The sequence below is a fragment of the Dermacentor albipictus genome, chromosome 3 (assembly GCF_038994185.2).
Source record: "Dermacentor albipictus isolate Rhodes 1998 colony chromosome 3, USDA_Dalb.pri_finalv2, whole genome shotgun sequence".
NCBI lineage: Eukaryota > Metazoa > Arthropoda > Arachnida > Ixodida > Ixodidae > Dermacentor > Dermacentor albipictus.
The window spans coordinates 158,975,762-158,994,919 of record NC_091823.1 but is presented as its reverse complement, the minus strand read 5'-3'; the positions used below and the strand labels follow the sequence as shown (position 1 = coordinate 158,994,919).

Sequence of the window (19,158 nt, the reverse complement as noted above, 5' to 3'; positions counted from 1 at the left end):
TCCTACACCTTGCGGGCTCCTGCAGAACTGATTTGCCAACATATTGATAATCGTAATCTAAGGTGCTACATCTATGCTAATATGCAAGACCGAAATTATGGAGCACAGACAGAGAACAGGCACTAGCTGCTGCCACACTAGAACACTTGTCAAAGTAAAGAAAATAAGTAGGGAACAAGTTAGCCAAATATGTATTTTTCTCCCTACACCTTTATTATGGCAGTGTCTTTATGTACATTAAATGAGTGCTTGTTGTAGTGTTTCTTTTTTTAGCCAGAAATAGCAGTGTGGTACTTTGCTCATTGATAGAAGTGGTGATGTAGACTAAGGCCTCAAATGTGCAAACCTATCATTTGCATGAGTTGAGAGGCTCGTCACTCAGTTCTGAAGCAGGGCAGCAGGACTGATGCTTTTGCTGCCCACCTCCACTTGAGTGCATGGTTCTCTTAATGGTGACTGATGAGTTTCTGCTCTGCACAACTTAGCAGCCCGAGTGCATTCTCTCAACACTTTTTATTTGGAAAATATAGTGGCAAGGTCTTCCATCTTTATGTGCACACTGCTTAAAAGGAAGTCAAGGGTCATGCAATCGGTGATGGAATAGAAAATGATAAGTGCAATGTTAAGAAACAGAATTGTGGCTGTTTGGGCTTGTTCATTCACCATCATGACAAATCATTGCACTGAAAAATGCAGACGGACAGAAAAAAAGACAGACGAGCACTGTAGAGTCGTCTGTTGTCTCTTTTTTTTCTGTACATCTGTGTTTTCATGCGCTACAATTTTTGATGGTGTTAAGAAATGGGAAGGTGGCGTTATTGAGCAGGGAGCGAACATCTGTAGATAATTTTCAACTTGAGGTCAAGAGGAAGAAGTGGAATTGGGGCCGGTAGTGTAATGGTGTAGAGCAGGTAACTGGTGGTTTATTACACTATTGGACTGGATGCCTAAGGAAGACAAGTGCAGTTGAGGATGGCAAAGAATTATATGTTTAGATGAGCTTAGGGAACTTGAAGACATTGCATGGAGTTGCATGACCTAAGTAACTGAAGATCACTCGGAGAGCTCTTCGTTCTGCAGTGGTTGTAATAAAGGCTGCTGATGAGGGAAATAAATTGCTGTCTTTTGCAGGGAGGTGTACCACACAAAGCGGATGCAGCGCCTGACCTGCGTCCTGTGGTCACTGGACAACCGGTACATTGTCACTGGCTCCGACGAAATGAACATCCGCCTCTGGAAGGCCTACGCTTCTCAGAAGCTGGGAGTGGTACGTATTGTCTTCCCTTATTATGTATGCCACAATTTGTGGATTTGAGGCTCATTAAAATTCATGATTCACGGACAGTGTATGTTGAGAAAGACAATTTGTACGTCCCCTGCTCCTGGCTATGTGTGATAAGCACCATTTGTGGCCTAGATGCTGATAACAACTTCGTTGAATCAACCTTGATGGTCCGATGAAACTGATCAAATTAGTTAGCGGGCCCAATTAAAACAAAAGACAGGAACAAATGTCCAAACACTCACTGCTTCATTTGGCAGCATTTTGCCAATTCTAATGCAAATTTGAAACAAATGCACACCCACTTTTTATAAATTAATTGTACAGAGCATTGTACACAAAAAGAGGTGGCATGCCTCTGTTCTGGCAATTGCAGATAGGAGTGTACCTTCACAGAATGAAAACTTACACCGAACATCCATCTTAGTCAATCTCATACAGCTTGTTATCATTGTATGATAACAAGCTGTAACAAACATATGGACCGCACAGAGTACAGCATGTTGTCCTCTGTGCGGTCAATTATGTTTGATAACTTTCATCTCTTGAATGACTCAACCATTGCAAATGAGTGGTGGCTTACTTCTAGACCACTTCCCCAGTTCATCCCGCGAGAGATGCAAGTCTCCGGAGCGCCAAAAACATCTTATGCGACTCTGTTGCTCCTAACTTAGCGTATAAAATACCTAATCTTTTGAATCAGCTTTCGTAATTAAATTCTAAAAGTGGCGCAACGTAGTCATAGGTTTTCCTACGAAGTGCGCTAGTGTCTATGGCAGCTGCAAGCAGGGTGGTTCAGTCAGCATGGGAATGATAGTTTGTACATAGATTTGCCTAAACTTCGTCCCTCTGGCCTCAAGCAGGCTGGTGATTTTCAAATTGTCCTTATTTAGCTAAATATTTTTGTACTGTCGAACTCAGGTATAATGACACCGGTTCTAACAATATATTAAATACAGTCGACTTCCGTTAATTCGTTCCTGACGGGACCGATGAAAATGGTCGAATTATCCCACGAGTCTAATTAAACAAAACGCAGAAAAAATGCCGAAACACGTCATTAATTCGCTTAACAGTACTATTCGCTTTTAAAGTTAGCTTTGCCTCAATGCAGCCGTGCTATACGGTGACGCATACCAAGCACGAAAAGGTGTCACTGTTGCAGAACATAGCATGTGTTCATCATTTTCACATGTACATGCACCGTCTTCGGTCACAGTACGAGCAATGAGACACCTAATGTGTTTGCTGGCAGGCCTTCAGAGGTTTAAATAGACCCCCGCTCTTTTGTTGGCCTTAAACGTCCCCTCAACTTTCCGAGTTTTCTTTCATTCATTTCATCGACTTCCTTTTCACTAAATTTCCCAAAACACAGAGGGTTTTTCTCCACTTCTCAGTGCACGGAATGTGCGTATAATTAAGGAACGCGTTCTAGGCCCGGTTAACGGTCTCATATATGAGACACGCATGGCTGGCGATACGACAACTCGGGTTTCCACAACAGCATCATAAACAGCTCTGAGGTCTAGGTGCTCGTACTGTGACCAAAGGCGGCACGTGCACACATGTATAATCAAGAAACGCGTACTATGCCCCGTGACAGTGTTTCCATTCTTGGTAAGCTTCCCCGCAATACATTTTGTATGCTTCACTGGATCACAGCGTTGTATTGCGGCGAAGCTGAAAAATTAAGTTCGAATTATCCGGCAAAGGTCCATTTTGAGGTTGAAATAACGGAAGTTTGGGACCATAGAAATGTATGGGCGCTGGCAGAAATCGTTGTTGGGATCGAAATAACCAAAAATTCAAATTAACCGGAGTCAAATTTACGTAATTCACAATTAAATCTGGCTTCTGAGTATGTACAAAAGAAAGGAAAAAATGCTCAAATAAAAAAAAAAGAAAGAAAGAACGCAAGCTACTTCGCCACACCCGACTTTGTATGCACGATATGCCTCCACCACATTTCTCGAAAATAAAGAAGAAAGAAAAAAAAAGTATCCACTTTATCACACTTGCCTTTTTGTCAAGCGCCCGGCACTTCAGGTCTCATGTGCCCCTATTCCTTCCACCCTCTCTCCAATGCCGGAGGAGTGCAAAGGAGAGGGGCGACTAAGGGGTGCAGTGTAGAGTATGCTGCACAAATGCAGGTTTGATAAAGTGCTTTCTTTTTCTTTCTTCTTTTTCGAGAAAATATGGGGAAGACATGCCATGTGAGGTGCATGGCATACAGTTATGCTTCATTTTTACTGGTTAAGACAATTTCAGAAAACAATCTTTTGGCGCTAATATTTAGTAAATCCCCAAACTGGAATTGTAGGGTATGTTTTCCGGCTGCTAGTTTCCATGCGAACAAGAAAAAAGCACAGTCGAGAGCAGCAGGCACCCACTTTGGCATGCAGTACTCTCTCGTCTGTGGCACGTGAAAACGCTGGCACGCACTCAGTTTCCTCTTCCAGTAACAGCAGATCTCCTTGCGGGTTGTTGCATGTCACATTCACATCTATCACTGCCAATCCTATTGCGTTAAGCATCTTCACCTATCTGTTTCACAGCGCGTGAGGCATAGTGCCGAAGCCTACTGCATACCTTTAATAGATGATAGGCCAAATGTGACGGTGTTCCCTGCTGCAGGTGGCACAAAGCGACCATCACATTTAAATTAAATTGTGGAGTTTTACATGCCAAAACCATGATATAATTATGAGGCATGTCGTAACGATGGACTTCAGATTAGTTTTGACCACCTGGAGTTGTTTAACTTGTGCTCGATGCACAGTACACAGGCGTTTTTCATGCTTCACCCCCATTGACATGTAGTCGCCGTGGGCAGGATTTGATCCCACATGCTTGGCCTTAGCAGCGCAATGTCAAAGTCACTATGTCACCATGGCAGGTGTGTCATGGTTCACTCTGGCAGCATCATATTGTATTCTGGCGTCACTCACCAGCTCAATTTTGTTTCGGCCTTTGGTCGCTGTCTTTTTAAGTCACTATGGAATAGGCAAACAACAACATGTGTCTTGAGCCACTCTGGCCCCGCCAGCTTGATGCACTTTGTTGTCTCATACAGCAACAATTTTTGCCAAGCGGGTGCATGAAAAACTTGTCACCAAAAATGCTTTGCCCAAAGAAGCTACTGACTGAGGCTGAATTTGAGGAGCACAAATGCTTGCCAAAGCCACAAAAATGACAACGCACATCACAGGCTGCTCGGGCCCCCCAGCTTGGCGCACATCGTTGGCATTTTATGTCGTGACTATACGCACAGTGCTTTGCATTACGTGGATGTCAACTACAGTTGAGTCTGCCAAATTCTTTAGTGACTTTTCCCAGTTAGTATGTTTTTTCTTGCATTTCTTTTCCAAAGCATATGAACTAGATTCTACTGTAAATTCAACAATTTGCAACAATTCTGCATGTGTGCAATTTTATTATTGCCTTCTGCATTGGGAAATATAGGATTTCCTCAAAGCTTAGGCTGATAAAGGCAGATAAAGCACAGTAAGTAAAGTTGCAAGAGCATCTGTAGCCACTAGCATGAAGATCAGACAAATCCATGTACTAAACATCACACTGTACTAAACAACCGCAGAGTCCCCTCTAGTAGGTTTATTAGGAAGCTCTTTGATCGTCATGCTCATCCTAAGCCAAAACTTGTTATTCTGCCATCTTGTGATGACACTGACTATGATACTGACTGACAGTGGGCTGTTGCACGCTATGAATGCAATTTCGTATGCAACCTAACACACAGGTAACTTGCGGAAGACTTTTCTTGAAGAAAAGCTCTGCATTAGAATTGAGTAAAAATGGTAATCATTCATTGCAAATGCTGTCGTTTTCATGAAATGTGTTGAAGGTAGACTGAAAATACGCGTTTTTTGTTTGAGAGTAATGTCTTCAACACATTCACTGTCTCCTACGTGCTATCAAGACAGACACTGCATTCATCATGGTCACCATTCAGGCCACCATTGGGGGCCAGGTGTGTGTGTGCTGACCCTCTCAAGTTTGAATTATCCAGGGAAAGCCAATATCAGCATTGAAATCACAAAAGAGTTGGCCGATAGAAATGCATGGGCACCGGTAGGGATCGGCTTAGCGAAAAAAAAAATATTATTAACCAGAGTTTACTATTTCGCTAGTCTATTTCGACATTCACCCGCAAAAAGCTAACCTCAATGAAACGGCCCACGACCGTGCGCGAGAACTTGCCCGCCGCGACGGTCCCACGGCCTACGAGGGGCTGGACATTCAGTTTAATGACCCGCTGCTCACTTACCAAGAGATCACCTCCCACTATCGGAAAGGCAGAACCAAATTCCCGCTCCCACACGCCAAACTCGAACGCGCGCAGGCGGCCGCGTTTCGAATGCTACAAACGGACTCGTATCCGTCCCGAGGCCTTCTAAGTCACTATAACTCAGAAATCCCGGCAAATTGTCCAGACTGCCCAGAACTTTATTGCTCACTCCCGCACATGCTATGGCAATGTACCGCGTTACCAAAGGGCCCTCTCTCCAGTGAGCCCGAATGGGAAGAAGCCCTCAAAAGCCCGGACCTCAAACTACAACTCAAGGCCGTCCAGAGGGCCCAAGAACTGGCGGAGCGTCACCACGTTCCCGTCCCGACTTGGGTGTCGCCTACGGTTTCTGCCGGAGGAGTTCCCCGCATGGGATCTCCAACGGATTGAAACTCCTCAGGACTTCAATAAAGTTCTTGACTGACTGACTGATTAACCAGAGTAAAATTAGCAGAAGTCTACTGTATTGCGCTAGGTGCTACTAGAGCGGTGTGTTGGCCTTTGACATTATTTTGGCTTGGCTAGGCTAGGCTGTCACTTCAGATTGAAAAAAAACACTTGCATATTCACGAATACTGGCACTGAATACAAAATACTACTACATGTACACAGTTGTCACAGAGGTCTTTCCATACATGATTACTGCAAAATTCTGCATATTAGATACAATCATTTAAGTGTTCTGATGGCAATGTTCTATGTGTAAAAATATCTGTTAATAAATAAAAGTGATTGATTTCCTATGGCCAGGTAAGGAATGAGTTATGCATCACTGTAGTGTTGCTGGGTTTCTCCAGCTGTGTCATTTGTCTCGTGCAGCCTATTTTTTTACTCAATCGTTCGTAGGCTTGTGCTGCGTGGTACACTAGAATATAATGCGATTGCTTTTTGCATGCGGCAGCTGGGCCACCGGGAGCAGATGACGTTCCAGTACCAGGACAAGCTCAAGGAGCGGTTCAGGCAGCACCCACAGGTGCGCCGCATTGCCCGCCACCGGCACGTGCCCAAGCACGTTCACAATGCCCAGAAGGAGAAACAGGCCATGCTGGCCTCCCAGAAGCGCAAGTACGCACACCACTGCTCTGAGTGCACTCCGTCATTTCCGAGAATGGCTCCGGTTTATAATGTGGTCATATTTAAAGCGTTAATCTTCCATACATTCTCGTATAAAGACTGCACCTTCCTTTTTTTCTTGTGTGTGTGTTGAAATGTTCTAGCTGGAGCCTGCACATAAGTAAAAATAGAGTAAATGTGTGTGTGCCTTGAAAAACGCATGCTTGCCGACAAATGGAATGACCCAAAAAAGATTTAATGTAAGCATCACTTGCTACCTCAACCATGACTGCTAGCAGCTTTGTACTGTAAACCGCTCTGCCAGAAGCAGGTGAACCAGCTCATGCAAGCAAAATATAAGGTGTCTTCGATTTGTCATTCAGGACTGCTTGAGGCATTACTGTTATCCAATAATTATTGGTGTGCGCAGCATTTCGGGCAAGACCGAGGGAGAGAGAACCAGCTATATGTTCGTCGTGGCTAGATGTGCTGCTTCATTGCAAAAGAAGACATAATAAGCATGAAGGAACCCCGTTTATACATTACTGGGAACCCAGTGGCAGACGCGTGAGAAGTGCTGCCAGCCAATGGCAGCTCCCTCACGGCGCTGTCCCCTCCACCAGAAAGGGGAGAGCACCCCTTCATATGCGGAAAGCTCCAACTGGTTTCCCTGCTCCCTCCTAACCTCTTTCCTTCCCTCGCGTTCGCTGCCCTCTCAATCATTCGTTTCCCGCCCTCCTTCTCACTCAACCACTGCTCGGCTTCATCCCTTTTTTGCCGTCTCACTGCGCTCTCTTTCTATGCATGTTCGTGCACCCAGTTCGGAGCTTTGTTTATGTGCGAGCACACAAGACGTGTCATGCATCTCTCATTGTGTATCTGGTTTCATGCGAGTTGTCGTATCATGCCTACTTTGCTGGCTGGCACCTCGGATGAGAAAGACGCTACTTTCTGCAGTGCCTGTGCCTACGTTCGCAGATGCATTGTATAGCGTTGACAACATTTGGAGATAAGACGGTTCAGGCGATGCTGTCATAAGTTACCTCCTTCTGGACATTGCTGTGCTTGAATGACAGCTCTTTTTGCATGGCTCAAAGAAAGTATACAAGAAATTTAAAATTTTTTTAAAGTGAGAAAAGAGCATTTTAGCATGCTGCCGGGCGTACATTGCGGTACACGGTATGCTAATTCTCTGCATTAAAATGTGATTGGCACTTGTAATGCAGTATTCTTTTCGCATTGACTTTTTGGACGGTTTTGGTTTCAGAGTCCTGCAGAGTATCAGCATATAGCTTAAATTGGAGCCCATCACAACTCTCTCACATGAAATCATGTGTTAAGACATAATTTTGTTGGTTGGATTATACATTTTCATGTGGTCCTAAGAAAGTTGTATTATGCAGTACAACCTCGTTCATGTGTTTCAGGAAAAAAGACGTGAGAAGAGAAAGTACTAACCATGAAAATGTACGATTCGAAGTCACTATAAAAATTTTTCAGGCTCAACTGAAGTTGACATCTTCACAGTATAAAGTGTTGTGCGAATAGTTGCAGTAGAAGAGAGGGCTGAGCGGCTCAAGATGCGCGTTGTCATTTTTGCGGCTTTGGCAAGCTTACATTTACGCTCCTTGAATTTGACCTTGAATTGCCACAGCAATGTCGGAAACAGCTCTGAATGGCTACGAGTAGTCGCATAAAGCCAACAAACAGTGAAGCAACCGAGCCCTTTGGTTCCCCTTCATTTCATTCCAGTAGTCTCGGCACTTGAACTGATCCGAGAGAAGCGCATGTGCTCTTGTATAAGGGACTCACACGATGTTCCGCAACAGTGTCCCATTTCAACTCTTGGTGTGTTTCGTCACATAACATAGGTCTATTGTGGCAAAGCTGACTAAAGAGAACCGGCGATTATGGAACGCATACAACTCTTGCAAATGCAAAAAAGATATGTAGCCCTGCACTCGGCAGATCTGGCCCAGTCTGCGTGGTTCCCGGTAGGTTTTAACTGACACAAACTTCCTCAGGTGCTTTGCCAGCAGCATCAGTGCATGTTTTCTCCTGATAGGCTTGTGCAGCAATATCGTGCAACTTCGTTCACTTATTGCAAAATTTGGTTGCTTGTTGCAACGTGCCAGTCACTGGCTGCACCGTTAAACTTGCATAACCGCTGCATTCAAATGGGAATGTAATATATGGCAGTCAGTGGGATTTAGGTTGAGTCTGCAAAAACGCAATGGTAAGGAACGTATCAATTGAGTTCACCGATTAAATGTACCTGCCAGAAAAAAACAAGAACTGTCTGAAATCATATTATGCAGCCGCAAAAAGGAACATTTGTCAGGAAGCCTGACGAGAATTGCGATAAGAACATGTGTCACCAGCTCCTCCAGTATTAATGTGCAAGCTGATAAGAACATTGCCACGCATTCTTATTCAAGGCATTTGTTGATACGCGGACAGAAGCATCACTTGAAAACACAGGTATGATCTAGTTGAGATACAAAGTTTGGAGGATTACGTGAAAAGGTAAGCGGTGTTCTGTCAAATACAGAATGGGTGCATGTGGTCAAGGACAGCAGGTTGATTAGATTAAGAGTGCAGTTGGTTGACATAAGATAGGATTAAATGGAAATTTATGGCAGAAGCCTTCGTACTGGGGTGGCTCTGATGACGACGTAATGCAGACGTGTTCAATGTGCCCTGGTAGTCACAACCATGGGTTTGCATTTGCCTGCAGAAAGGCATTGACGTGCTTGCCACATTTCTCATCGTGCAGGGAAGCCAACCGCAGGGCTCACAGCCGTCCTGGCACCATCCCGTACAAGGCGGAAAGGACCAAGCACGTGGTCGCCGAGGAGCAGTGAAGGAAATAAAGACTCGTTTCACTTTAATCTTGCGTCTTTTATTTCTCCATTGTTCTGCACGTCCAGTCACGAGCGAGGCGGCACAACGGTCCTGCCCTCACACTGTACTCGGCTAAAGAAAGCTAAGCACTAACAGCCACCGGGTAACAAACAGAAAAACAAGGTTGAGACTCGTCAACCAGATCTATGTACAAGGAGTCGCGGGGTAAGTCCAGGTGCCCCGCTTCCCTCGCAGGATTGCGTGACAAGCACTGAAAGACATTTGTGAACCTCGTTGCTTTCTCCTGGTTTTCCGAGAAATGAGCAGCTGTGAAAGGGGAGAGTGTGTGCGCTTTCCTTGCTAAGATGAGGTGCTTCTTTTAACTTAGTGGGCAGCTTGGCATGGCTCAGTAGACCCTGACAGCAGGGGGCACCATCTTGCACTCCTTCTGGTCGAGGGTTTCGTCGATGACTGGTCGGTAATTCAGCGTGACCTGCACAGTGATATCACAAGGAGGACAGAAGTGTTCACAGGGAGGTGGTGACAAAGTGATCAACAGCCGTAGTCAACGTTTTGGCAAGGGGACTGACAAAGGTACGCCCTTTAAAGGCATTCATATAATAATGAACCAGACACTAAGCGTGATACTGCATGTAACAGTATAGCTAGGCAAGCATCTGCTAGCGAAGAAAACAGCTCTATGGCATTAACTTGCATAATGAATGCATTCACGTAATGAACACATTCCAAACTCGGCACTGCGATTGGTAGTCACTAGTTGTTTCACTGCCCATGATGATGCAGGTCACCAACAGCTGTTCATCTAAAGTCATGTGAACTGTCGTGTATAAAACAGCGTTAACTGAATGCAGCAATTTCTGAGGATGCACGCGCTTCGTGGTGGCAACTCTGAAAGCTGAGAAAATCTTGGAGGGCACGTGTACAACGTAGAGGGGGGGGGGGGGCTTCACACAAGCCACGGCGCCATCAGCATCAATGCGCCACATTTCACCATTTTGTGAGCGGTGCGCGGTTGTCACTGGTGCTGTTCTTTTGTGTTCCATGATGGGAAAGTATGCGAACTACATGGCTGCATTCAAGCTGAAAGCTGTAGAATATGCACTGGAGCATGGGAATCGCAATGCACGCAAACGTTTCAGTGTTGAAGAGACTCGCATTCATTACTGGTGAAATCAGCGGAAAAGACTTCAAGCCACTAACAAGCCATGACGGGCCAATGTCTGGAAAGTATCCGCAAGTGGAGGAGCGACTTGTTCAGCATGTACGGCACCTAGGACAGAACGGTTGCGCGGTGTCCCTGGGCATAGTGCAGCATGAAGCATTGCCCGTGAGCAGGGTATTCGAGCGAAAGATTTCAAGGCAAGTTCCAGCTGGACAACCCGCTTCATGCAATGCCACAGACTCTCCCTCAGAAGGCAGACAATGTGTCAATGCTTGCCCTCTGCCTATGAAGACAACGTGGTGGATTTTTACAACTTTGTTATACACCTTCGGAAACAAAATAACTTTATTCTGTCTCAGATTGGGAATGCAGACCAAACTTCTCTCTGCTTTGACATGCCAAGAAACATGACTGTAGAGCAGAAGGGTGCACAAAGTGTGCTTATTAAGACATCTGGCACCAAGAAGCAGAGATGCATTGCTATGTTGGCCATGACAGCAGACAGCCGTAAGCTGCCGCCTTTCGTGATATTCAAGCATAAGACGCTTCCAAAGGGAAATTTCCCTCAAGACATCCACGTGAGGATGCAAGAAAGGCTGGGTGACTGCAGAGCTAATGATGGACCAGGATGGTCAGGGGTCAGCGGCCAGGTGGTCTCCTTTATGCATTGATGCTTGTTTTGAACCGCTTTTGAAGGCACCTAGTTGAAAGCATTTGCAACAAGCTCAGAAACCTGCACACTGAGACTGCGCCTCACGTCAGTGCTATAGCCTACAGTGAACAAGCCCTTCAAGATCAACATTCAAAGGCTGTAAACAAACTGGATGTCTTGAGGACAGCATGCCCTCACTTCAGGTGGCAAAATTAAGAGGCCGTCAGTAGAAATGCTGTGCGGCTGGATTTCTGAAGTGTGGCCGAGTGGGTTACGACGACGATGTCAGGAAAAGCTTCAAGAAGAGTGGAATATCTAACACACTAGATGCAAGCGAAGACACCACGTTACGGAATTCAGACAAAGAAAATGAGTCTGCGCTCAGCGATGAGTGCATGCTCACTAAAGTGCATGGCATCTCTGTCAATAAATTATTTTGTGTGAGTGTAAAATCGATGTTTCTTGCCCAACCATTAAAAATATAGGTAGGAAGCTTTTGGTTTTACTTTTATACTGCATTTATTGGTAAATGTTACAAGAATAGCCATAATCTTGACATACGTTCAAATTTAACATGCAAGAATGTGAGCCGGAAATTTTACCCTGCATAGTTTCAGCACCTCAAACTTCGAGCTGGATGTTGTGAAAAAAGAAAAGTGCATTCATTATGCGAGTAAATATGGTATATTAGCATCCAAGAATGCCAACAAAGGGGTCCTCGAATCTTTTAGAACATTGCAAAAAATGGTGCCGATCTGTTAATAAGGCTCCTGTGAAAATGTGGGCCAAATATTATTGCACTGCTCTGCAGGAGGGAATTGACAATCTCGTGTCAAAAGCAGTGAACAGATGCTTGCTCTCACATCCACAATGTCAACATTGAAAGCAGTAGGCCAACCAAAACTATTGGTCGATTTCGTGATCGTGAGAACGTTCTAACTAATACATACTATATTTTACTTGAATCTAACATGCACCTTCTTTTTCCGATAAAAACGGGTACAAAATAGCGTGCTTGTTAGAATCGATTTTACACATCACCATCGGCGCTTCAAAATGGTCACCTAGCTGCTTAACTTCCCCCATGTGCTGTAGTACGTGTGCTTAAGTTAGCTTATTGTTTTTTGCTTTTGGTCTATCAGCATGGAAGTGCCGATTGTGAAGACATGCCGTGTTTGTCATGATGCCGCATTTAACAGGAAACTGATGATGTGTGTGGTGTGGGAATCTGCAAGTCTCGCGCATCCCCCGATGTTTTCCTCACATGGCTACCATCTCCCGAAATCCGGCTTCGCTGCGTGGCTTTGCGGCGGCGGCGGTGTGGTTGCAACGCATTACGAGAGATGGCATTAGTGTTGCACTGCTAACGCCACCTAACGCTGGCTTTAGTCGGGCGCGACGAGAGTAGGCTTTTTCTGTTTAAGCAAGTGGCACGGACGTTCCGCGCGTGCGCCGATCCATGGTTCTGCGAGATCGTCTCACGGTGTCACGTTCACATGTGCCGCCATTCGCATGACCATACACACAAATGACCAGGCGTTGGTGTCCAGCATGAGGCGAACATATTCGCTCGCTGTACGGTCGCGGTAAGTTGAACTTCCTCGACTTGTCACGCGCCGATCGGCATCTTTTGTGGATAGCAACTTGGCTAGCAGGTAAGTATTAGTCTATGAAAGGTGCAATAAATGCCCTTGTGATTGTTTGCACTACTGTGTTGTCGTTCCTTCGTCCCAAGAGCAGGGATGAGACCCCCACAGCGAAGACCGTACTGAGATCGGGCCGCATCACGGTTCGTTCGGAGTTCCCAAAACTTGTGTGCAGGACTGGTGCAAACAAAAGGGGGGCGTTCAACTCGCAGGGCTGCTGCAGCCACATGGGTCCTATCTTGACAGCAATGTGCGATGGGGACAGAGTCTACATGTCTAGGCACACTGAGGGCCGACAGCTTCATGTGCGCTGTGTTCTCGTTGCTTAGTTTGCGCTGAAGCGAGAGGCAGCATGAGGGTCAATTTGCTCGCTCCTACCATGCACCGCACTTGCTCACTCCAGCATTTTGATAGCGACTTTCCCTAGTCATCGAGTGAGACGTTTTCATGTTTGTCTGCACGCACAACACCATGCTTGTTAATTTACTTAGTATAGCAAACGCTTACAAGTTTATACGGCCAACACAACTACTAAGCTTTCTTTATATAGCTGTCTATTAATTTGCTATTGCAATCGATATTGAGTCTTTTTTTTTTTTCATCGCAACTTTAGTTCATAGGAAATAAATTTTGGTTTTTCTAAATGAGAGAAAGCTGGGTTTCTATATGAAAGCATGAGGCTGATGGTACTTCTTTTTTCTTGGTCATGGAAAGCGGGTGTGCAGTACAATCAAGGACACATTAGAGTTGAGTAACTACGGTAATTGCTCATGTTTAGGTAAATAGCTGTCCACAATCCCAAAAAGACAGAAAATCAATTTTATCGTTGCATTGCAAGTGCTGCATCTGCCGCATATGGCTTCCGAGAAGGCAGTGGCATGCTGCTTAGTGTAATAGGTAGTCCGCCGCGGCACCACGGGGTGCTGTGACTAGCCTTTTGCCGCACTGACTCTCTGAACTTCTGGCTGAGGCTTTGCCCTCTTGGCTTCTCCATTGTGTAGCTCCCATCGCGCTAGCAGAGTCAAAAAGAGAGGAAGCCGGATATCGGTGCTAGAGCTCCACTTATATTTGAAAGATTCGGAAAATCTTTACAATGCGACATTCGTGGAACGGCGTACTGCAATAGTTAGGCCATTCTATGATTAGCTAGAAAAGTGTTTCAAGGCCCCTTCAAAATACACAGTGAATTGCTCGCTAGCAAAATGTGCACCATTGTGCTAACACCTACCTTGCCCGTCGCAACGTCCATGTCTGAAAGGGTGTGCTTCCGCCAGTGCTTCTCCAGGGGAAGCTTCTGCTGGCCTTCCAGAGGCTTGGAATAGTTGAACTCGTCTATGCGTTCCTGCAAGAGAACAGCCACCATTTGAGCACAGCCGAGATGCATCACTGTCAAAAAGACAAACGACCGACAGCTAGCGTCTATTTCTGACAGCTGCCCCATCCACAGTGTTGAGTATTTCTGTTTTTGGCAAGAGCAAAAGCATTTTGACAATGACCAGAGGAAGAAGCAGGATGAATGCAATGTCATCCACCTTGCAATTCACACGCTGCCAGGTAGAAACTGACCAACCCAGCAATGTATACAGTTATGGTATTTTCCTGTGTACACCGTATTTATTAAAATCTAGGCCGTTATTTTTTAAAAATATAATCTGTCGAGAGGCGTTATAGTTTAATTGATGAAACCCTCAGATAGCAGAGCACCGTAGCGAGAGGTCACACAGCTTAGGCAACACAGGCACAAGGCTTCCAAACACTCGTTGTCGTCTTTCTCAAAGCATTGCCTGCTGCTTGTTCTTCTCCAGTACAATTATCGTATTTACTCGCATAATGATCGCACTTTCTTCTAAAAAAAAGTTGACGCAAATTCAGGGGTGCGGTCATTACGCGGATTAAATTTCCCGCAAAAAAAGAGAAAGAAATTCATCGCGCATTTGTTTCGGGATGGTAACAGGTCAACAAAGAGGCAGCTGCCGTTGTATGTACTGCGGGGCACCAAAGCAAAGATGGCGGCCGGCGGAGCAAGCCGAACGCACTGAATGCGATTTTTTTTTCTCCTCGTGAGTACATTACGTGCATTGAAACAGTTTCTTCCATATCAGTAATGAATAATATCGGTAATATCGGCAAATTTGCAGCAATAACGTAGCCATGTCCACTTTGAGGGCACAGAAACAGATGGGCGCGCCTAGCTGCCAGTGACAGAAACACATGGCGGGCATGCTGCTGAAACCGTGGCATTTGTCTTCACTGCTATCCTAATACAGCACGTTTCCGCTAAGGGTGGGCGAATATCTTAGCTGTGGTACAAGCGTCGGCGTAAGAATAGGGTACACTTAATGTATCAGTGCAGACTGTTAGATATGGAGCTGTTTCCTGCGATTACTTCGAGTTCCCCAAACCACTTCGAGTCGCAGCACAGCTAATTGAGGAATGCCGAAGCAGGAAAGCACATTCCAGAGGAGCGGCCGAGCAAACAAGTTTAAGGCAACAAGTTCACGTGCCAACAAGTTCGTGCGCCGCCGGGATTAGCAGGTGGGCCTCGGACAATGGAGCATGAGCAGCCCTCCCCTTCTCCTCGTTAGAAGTGCATTGCCAGTCTGCGAGGCAAGACTGCAGAGAGCCGCCAGGTGTGAGACCGCGACACGGGCGCCTACCATTGGCTGAAAGTGGCGTCATCGGAGCGGACTCTCCCATTGGTCAAACATGACGTGACTTACAGTGCTCGAAGGGTTTATAAGAAGCCTTCCAGAGAGACCTGAGCATTCTGGGACATGCCCTGATTCCCTGATTCGCCTCTCTCGAACTTCTTGCCGCGGGCCGCAGCGTCCGAGTTGCTGCCGGCCCGTAATGACTGTACGTCTGGTACTTGTCGCTCACCTCCTTGTAAATAATGTAGAATAAATCCTCCCAAGTTTTGGGTTTTCATCCCGACGTCCGTCCTCCAACCCCTACATCTGGTGGCAGCGGTGGGATCGCCTCCGAATGCATCAGCTGGTGGCAGCGCTACGGATAAACCTTCGTCAAGAGAGATCCTAAGGAACCGGGAAGAGCGACGAAGAGAGAGCCTTCGTCGAAAGAGGTCCGAAGAAACTGGGAGTAGCGAAGAAGGAGCGAGCCTTCGACCCAGGGAGTCCGGAGGAACCGGCAACAGCGGACGAATGAACCGGATGGCAGGGTGCTGTAACCGTAAGTGAGCGCGTGGTTTTTTTCCTTATGATTCGCCAGACTCAAAGGTTGTGTGTTCAATTTTGATAGTTCTGGGAATCGGGAGTTTGATGCACTGTGTATTTGCACAAATTAATTAAGGAAAACAGTTTTAACCACCTGTCGGGGCAGCTGCCATGGATCTTAGAAGGTTGACGAGGTTAGACTTGTTGTTTGTGTGCGACGATTTGGGAGTTGAGGCGGACGAACGGATGGAAACGCCAGCTATCATAAAGGCGATTAATGATAGTGGCAATGATGACAAAAGCATTGCGCTTGCTTGGGAGGTGATACAGGAGCCACGGGAGCGTGTGCGTCGTGTACATTTGCGAGAGTGTCGTGAGCTTAGGAGTGAGCGTCAGCGTGAAGAACGCGAGAATGAACGGAAGCAGGAGCTTCAAGAACTTACTCTTAGGTGTGAGCGTCACGGACGTGAGAATGAACGCGAATGTGAGCGAGAGGAAAAGTATGAGAGAGAGAAGGCAGCACTGATCAAAGAGATACAGTATTGTGATCAGTTATTGGCACAGAGACAACGGCTGTCTGAGAATTCTGTAGGTAGTACAGAGCGAAAGAATGAGGAAGCATCTAGCAGATTTTCGCCAGAAGCCGACGAAAAGAGTAGTGCCTGTGAGATTGGCTGCAGATTCATAAGTGAAGGGAAAAGGCTAGCTGCTAACGATGCCTTAGTGGCAACAGAGGCCGTTAAAGGCCGCAGTGAGAGCGACGAGGTGCTGTGCCAACAGATGACTGTAGAGACAGCTAGGCCAGCTGCGAACAAATTGGCACAGTTACCACGTGTGTGCGTCGCTGGTAATGTTAGCGAGGTTGCTAGCGAAGAAAAGGGTACTTCTGACCCGACAGAAGCGAGCACCCATGTAGAGCCAGATGTGCGTGCAGAAGTGAAGTGCGAACTGAGCGATGCAGTTGAGAGTAGTTCTCGGGATGGCGAGCTCCGTAGTCCACGAGAGAACTGCATTGTCCAGGGATCGGTGCGGCTCTCCGCCAGTCTAGGTAGCCTAGAGAGGGATGATTCAGTTAATAATCATTCGGACTGTGGGCGTGAGACAGCGATCGATATCGACGGGCTGTGTGCCGATGCACAGCGTGAGCTGGGCAATGTAGCAGAGGGCAGTTCGCAAGAGTGCGAGTTGTCTAACTCGAGTAAAGCCTGCTGCATTGTGCCAGAGTCGGTTGAGCTGTCCGCCAGTCGAGGCAAAGTGAGAGTAGATTTAAATGTAAATCACTCAGACTGTGCGGGTAAGAGGCCGATCCGGGCCGACGAAATGTGTACCGGCCAGCACGAGGCACGAGGCGACATGAAAACGAGTGCAAGGAGAAAGCGCCGTAAAAAGAAGCGCGGTAAAGACCGAAAGACGGTAATTAATGTAGCGCCGCCAAAAATGGCGAGAAACCCAAAAGGGCAAGGCGCGAGGAGAAAGGTGCGGTCGTCACTGACGATGTTGACGCATCCTAAACGTTCGAGCCACCGGTCAAAGGGGGACCGCGAAGAATGTTCTGCACGGACGCGGACAAAGGGCATGAGGCTGTTAAACTCCTCGTCGTTCCGTAGTTCTTTTCATAGCTCAGCGTGCAGTTCGAAGAAACGCAAGGTGGCAGGACGAGGCCAGGTGGGGAGTAGCGACGCGGTCAGTCGAGTTTGTGAGGAAAGCGGGGCGCCGAGACGCAAATTGGCAGGAGACCGTAACGTCTTGGGGGAGCTGATAGTGAATCAGCCCTTTTGTTGTCTCTCGGCAGCCAGAGTAGCTTTGAAACTTCGCCCACCGCGGGTCAGGCTGAAAGTATAAGTCAGTCGTAAGCAATCGGGAACGGGAGGCCAAGAGCGCTTCCGTAGAAATGAAGTGTTTGTTTTTTATTTTTGAGCATCGGAAAATTTCGCGATTTGAGACTAGAGTTTCTTTCAATGTGTAAGGTTTGAGCTTTGTTTATGTTTTGGTTTGAGAAAGCTCCGAGATTTGAAAGATGCGTTTTATGTAAACATGTAGTCTCGCGAGATGCTCATTAATAAGTAGATAGGCTTTTTTTTGTGTGTGTGCGAGTAACCTGAAGGTCAAGGTTATCGTCGAAAGGCCTATGGTAACGCGCGTGTGTGTTATTTAACCTTCTTTCTTTTTAAGTGTTTTTGAATTTTGTAAGGTTAAGCGCGTAGGTTTTTAGTAAGTGCATGATTTGCACGGAGAAGCGTTCTTAGTTCCATTAGCGCGTGTCCTGTGTGGACGGAAGGAAGCAGACTTTATGACTGGGTTGCTCGTGTGTTGAGGGCAGCCGTATTCTGGCTTATCTTATAAGTACGCGTGGAACGAGTTAGTAAAAGACGCATTATCTTCCGAAGTAAATGTGCGGGCGAGCTTTCGGCACTCTTCCGCGTGTGCAGCAGCTTCTGACAGGGTAGTAGCCTCTGTTGTGTCAGGGCGATGCGGAAGGATGGTATCCATTGTGCAGGAAGGCTTGCGTCCGTAAAGAAGAAATAACAGGGAAAATCCTGTAGTGGTCTGTGTGACGGTATTATAAGCATACATCGCGAAGGGTAGAATGCAGTTTGGTCAGATGTGACGTACATGGCTAACATGTCACCAAGAGTGCAGTTAAAGCGCTCAGTCATCCCATTACAGTCGCCGACCGTTTATTCGGACCTCACGGGGACTGCGGAAATGTCCGAATAACAGGCGTCCGAAAAAGCAGATTAAGAAAGAAAAAGAAATCCTTCATTTCCACGTACTTAATAGGGCTCGGCAGTAGGCTTGAAGAAATCGTGAATGCGCCGTTGCACACTGTTCCGTTTACACGCAATCAGATAAGCCTGAATCTCGGAAAGGGTCGTACGGTCATTATAGGTGGCTGAAAGCACAGTCGCTGCTTGTACACGCTTCGCATGCGACGGCAGCGTAGCACATGGTCTGTCATCTTCCAACTCGGAGTCATCATCCTTCAGTCCAGCAGAAACCTGACGAATGATCTCGCTGT

The 19,158-nt window shown here is 46.5% G+C and overlaps 2 protein-coding genes across 2 annotated transcripts in view; one reads left to right on the top strand and one right to left on the bottom strand.

Annotated features, from left to right (window-relative positions):
* LOC135908684 (DDB1- and CUL4-associated factor 13) overlaps positions 1-9,532 on the top strand; it is a 31,504-nt gene extending 21,972 nt beyond the window's left edge. The window contains exons 9-11 of the mRNA XM_065440535.1: positions 1,132-1,267; positions 6,490-6,653; positions 9,418-9,532. Coding sequence (XP_065296607.1) covers positions 1,132-1,267; positions 6,490-6,653; positions 9,418-9,505 — 388 coding nt within the window. The 3' untranslated portion in view covers positions 9,506-9,532. The remainder of the gene's footprint in view (positions 1-1,131; positions 1,268-6,489; positions 6,654-9,417) is intronic.
* SdhA (succinate dehydrogenase, subunit A (flavoprotein)) overlaps positions 9,522-19,158 on the bottom strand; it is a 62,689-nt gene continuing 53,052 nt past the window's right edge. The window contains exons 15-16 of the mRNA XM_065440534.1: positions 14,195-14,308; positions 9,522-9,978 (exon numbers count right to left, since the gene is read on the bottom strand). Of these exons, the coding sequence (XP_065296606.1) occupies positions 9,892-9,978; positions 14,195-14,308 (201 nt within the window). The 3' untranslated portion in view covers positions 9,522-9,891. The remainder of the gene's footprint in view (positions 9,979-14,194; positions 14,309-19,158) is intronic.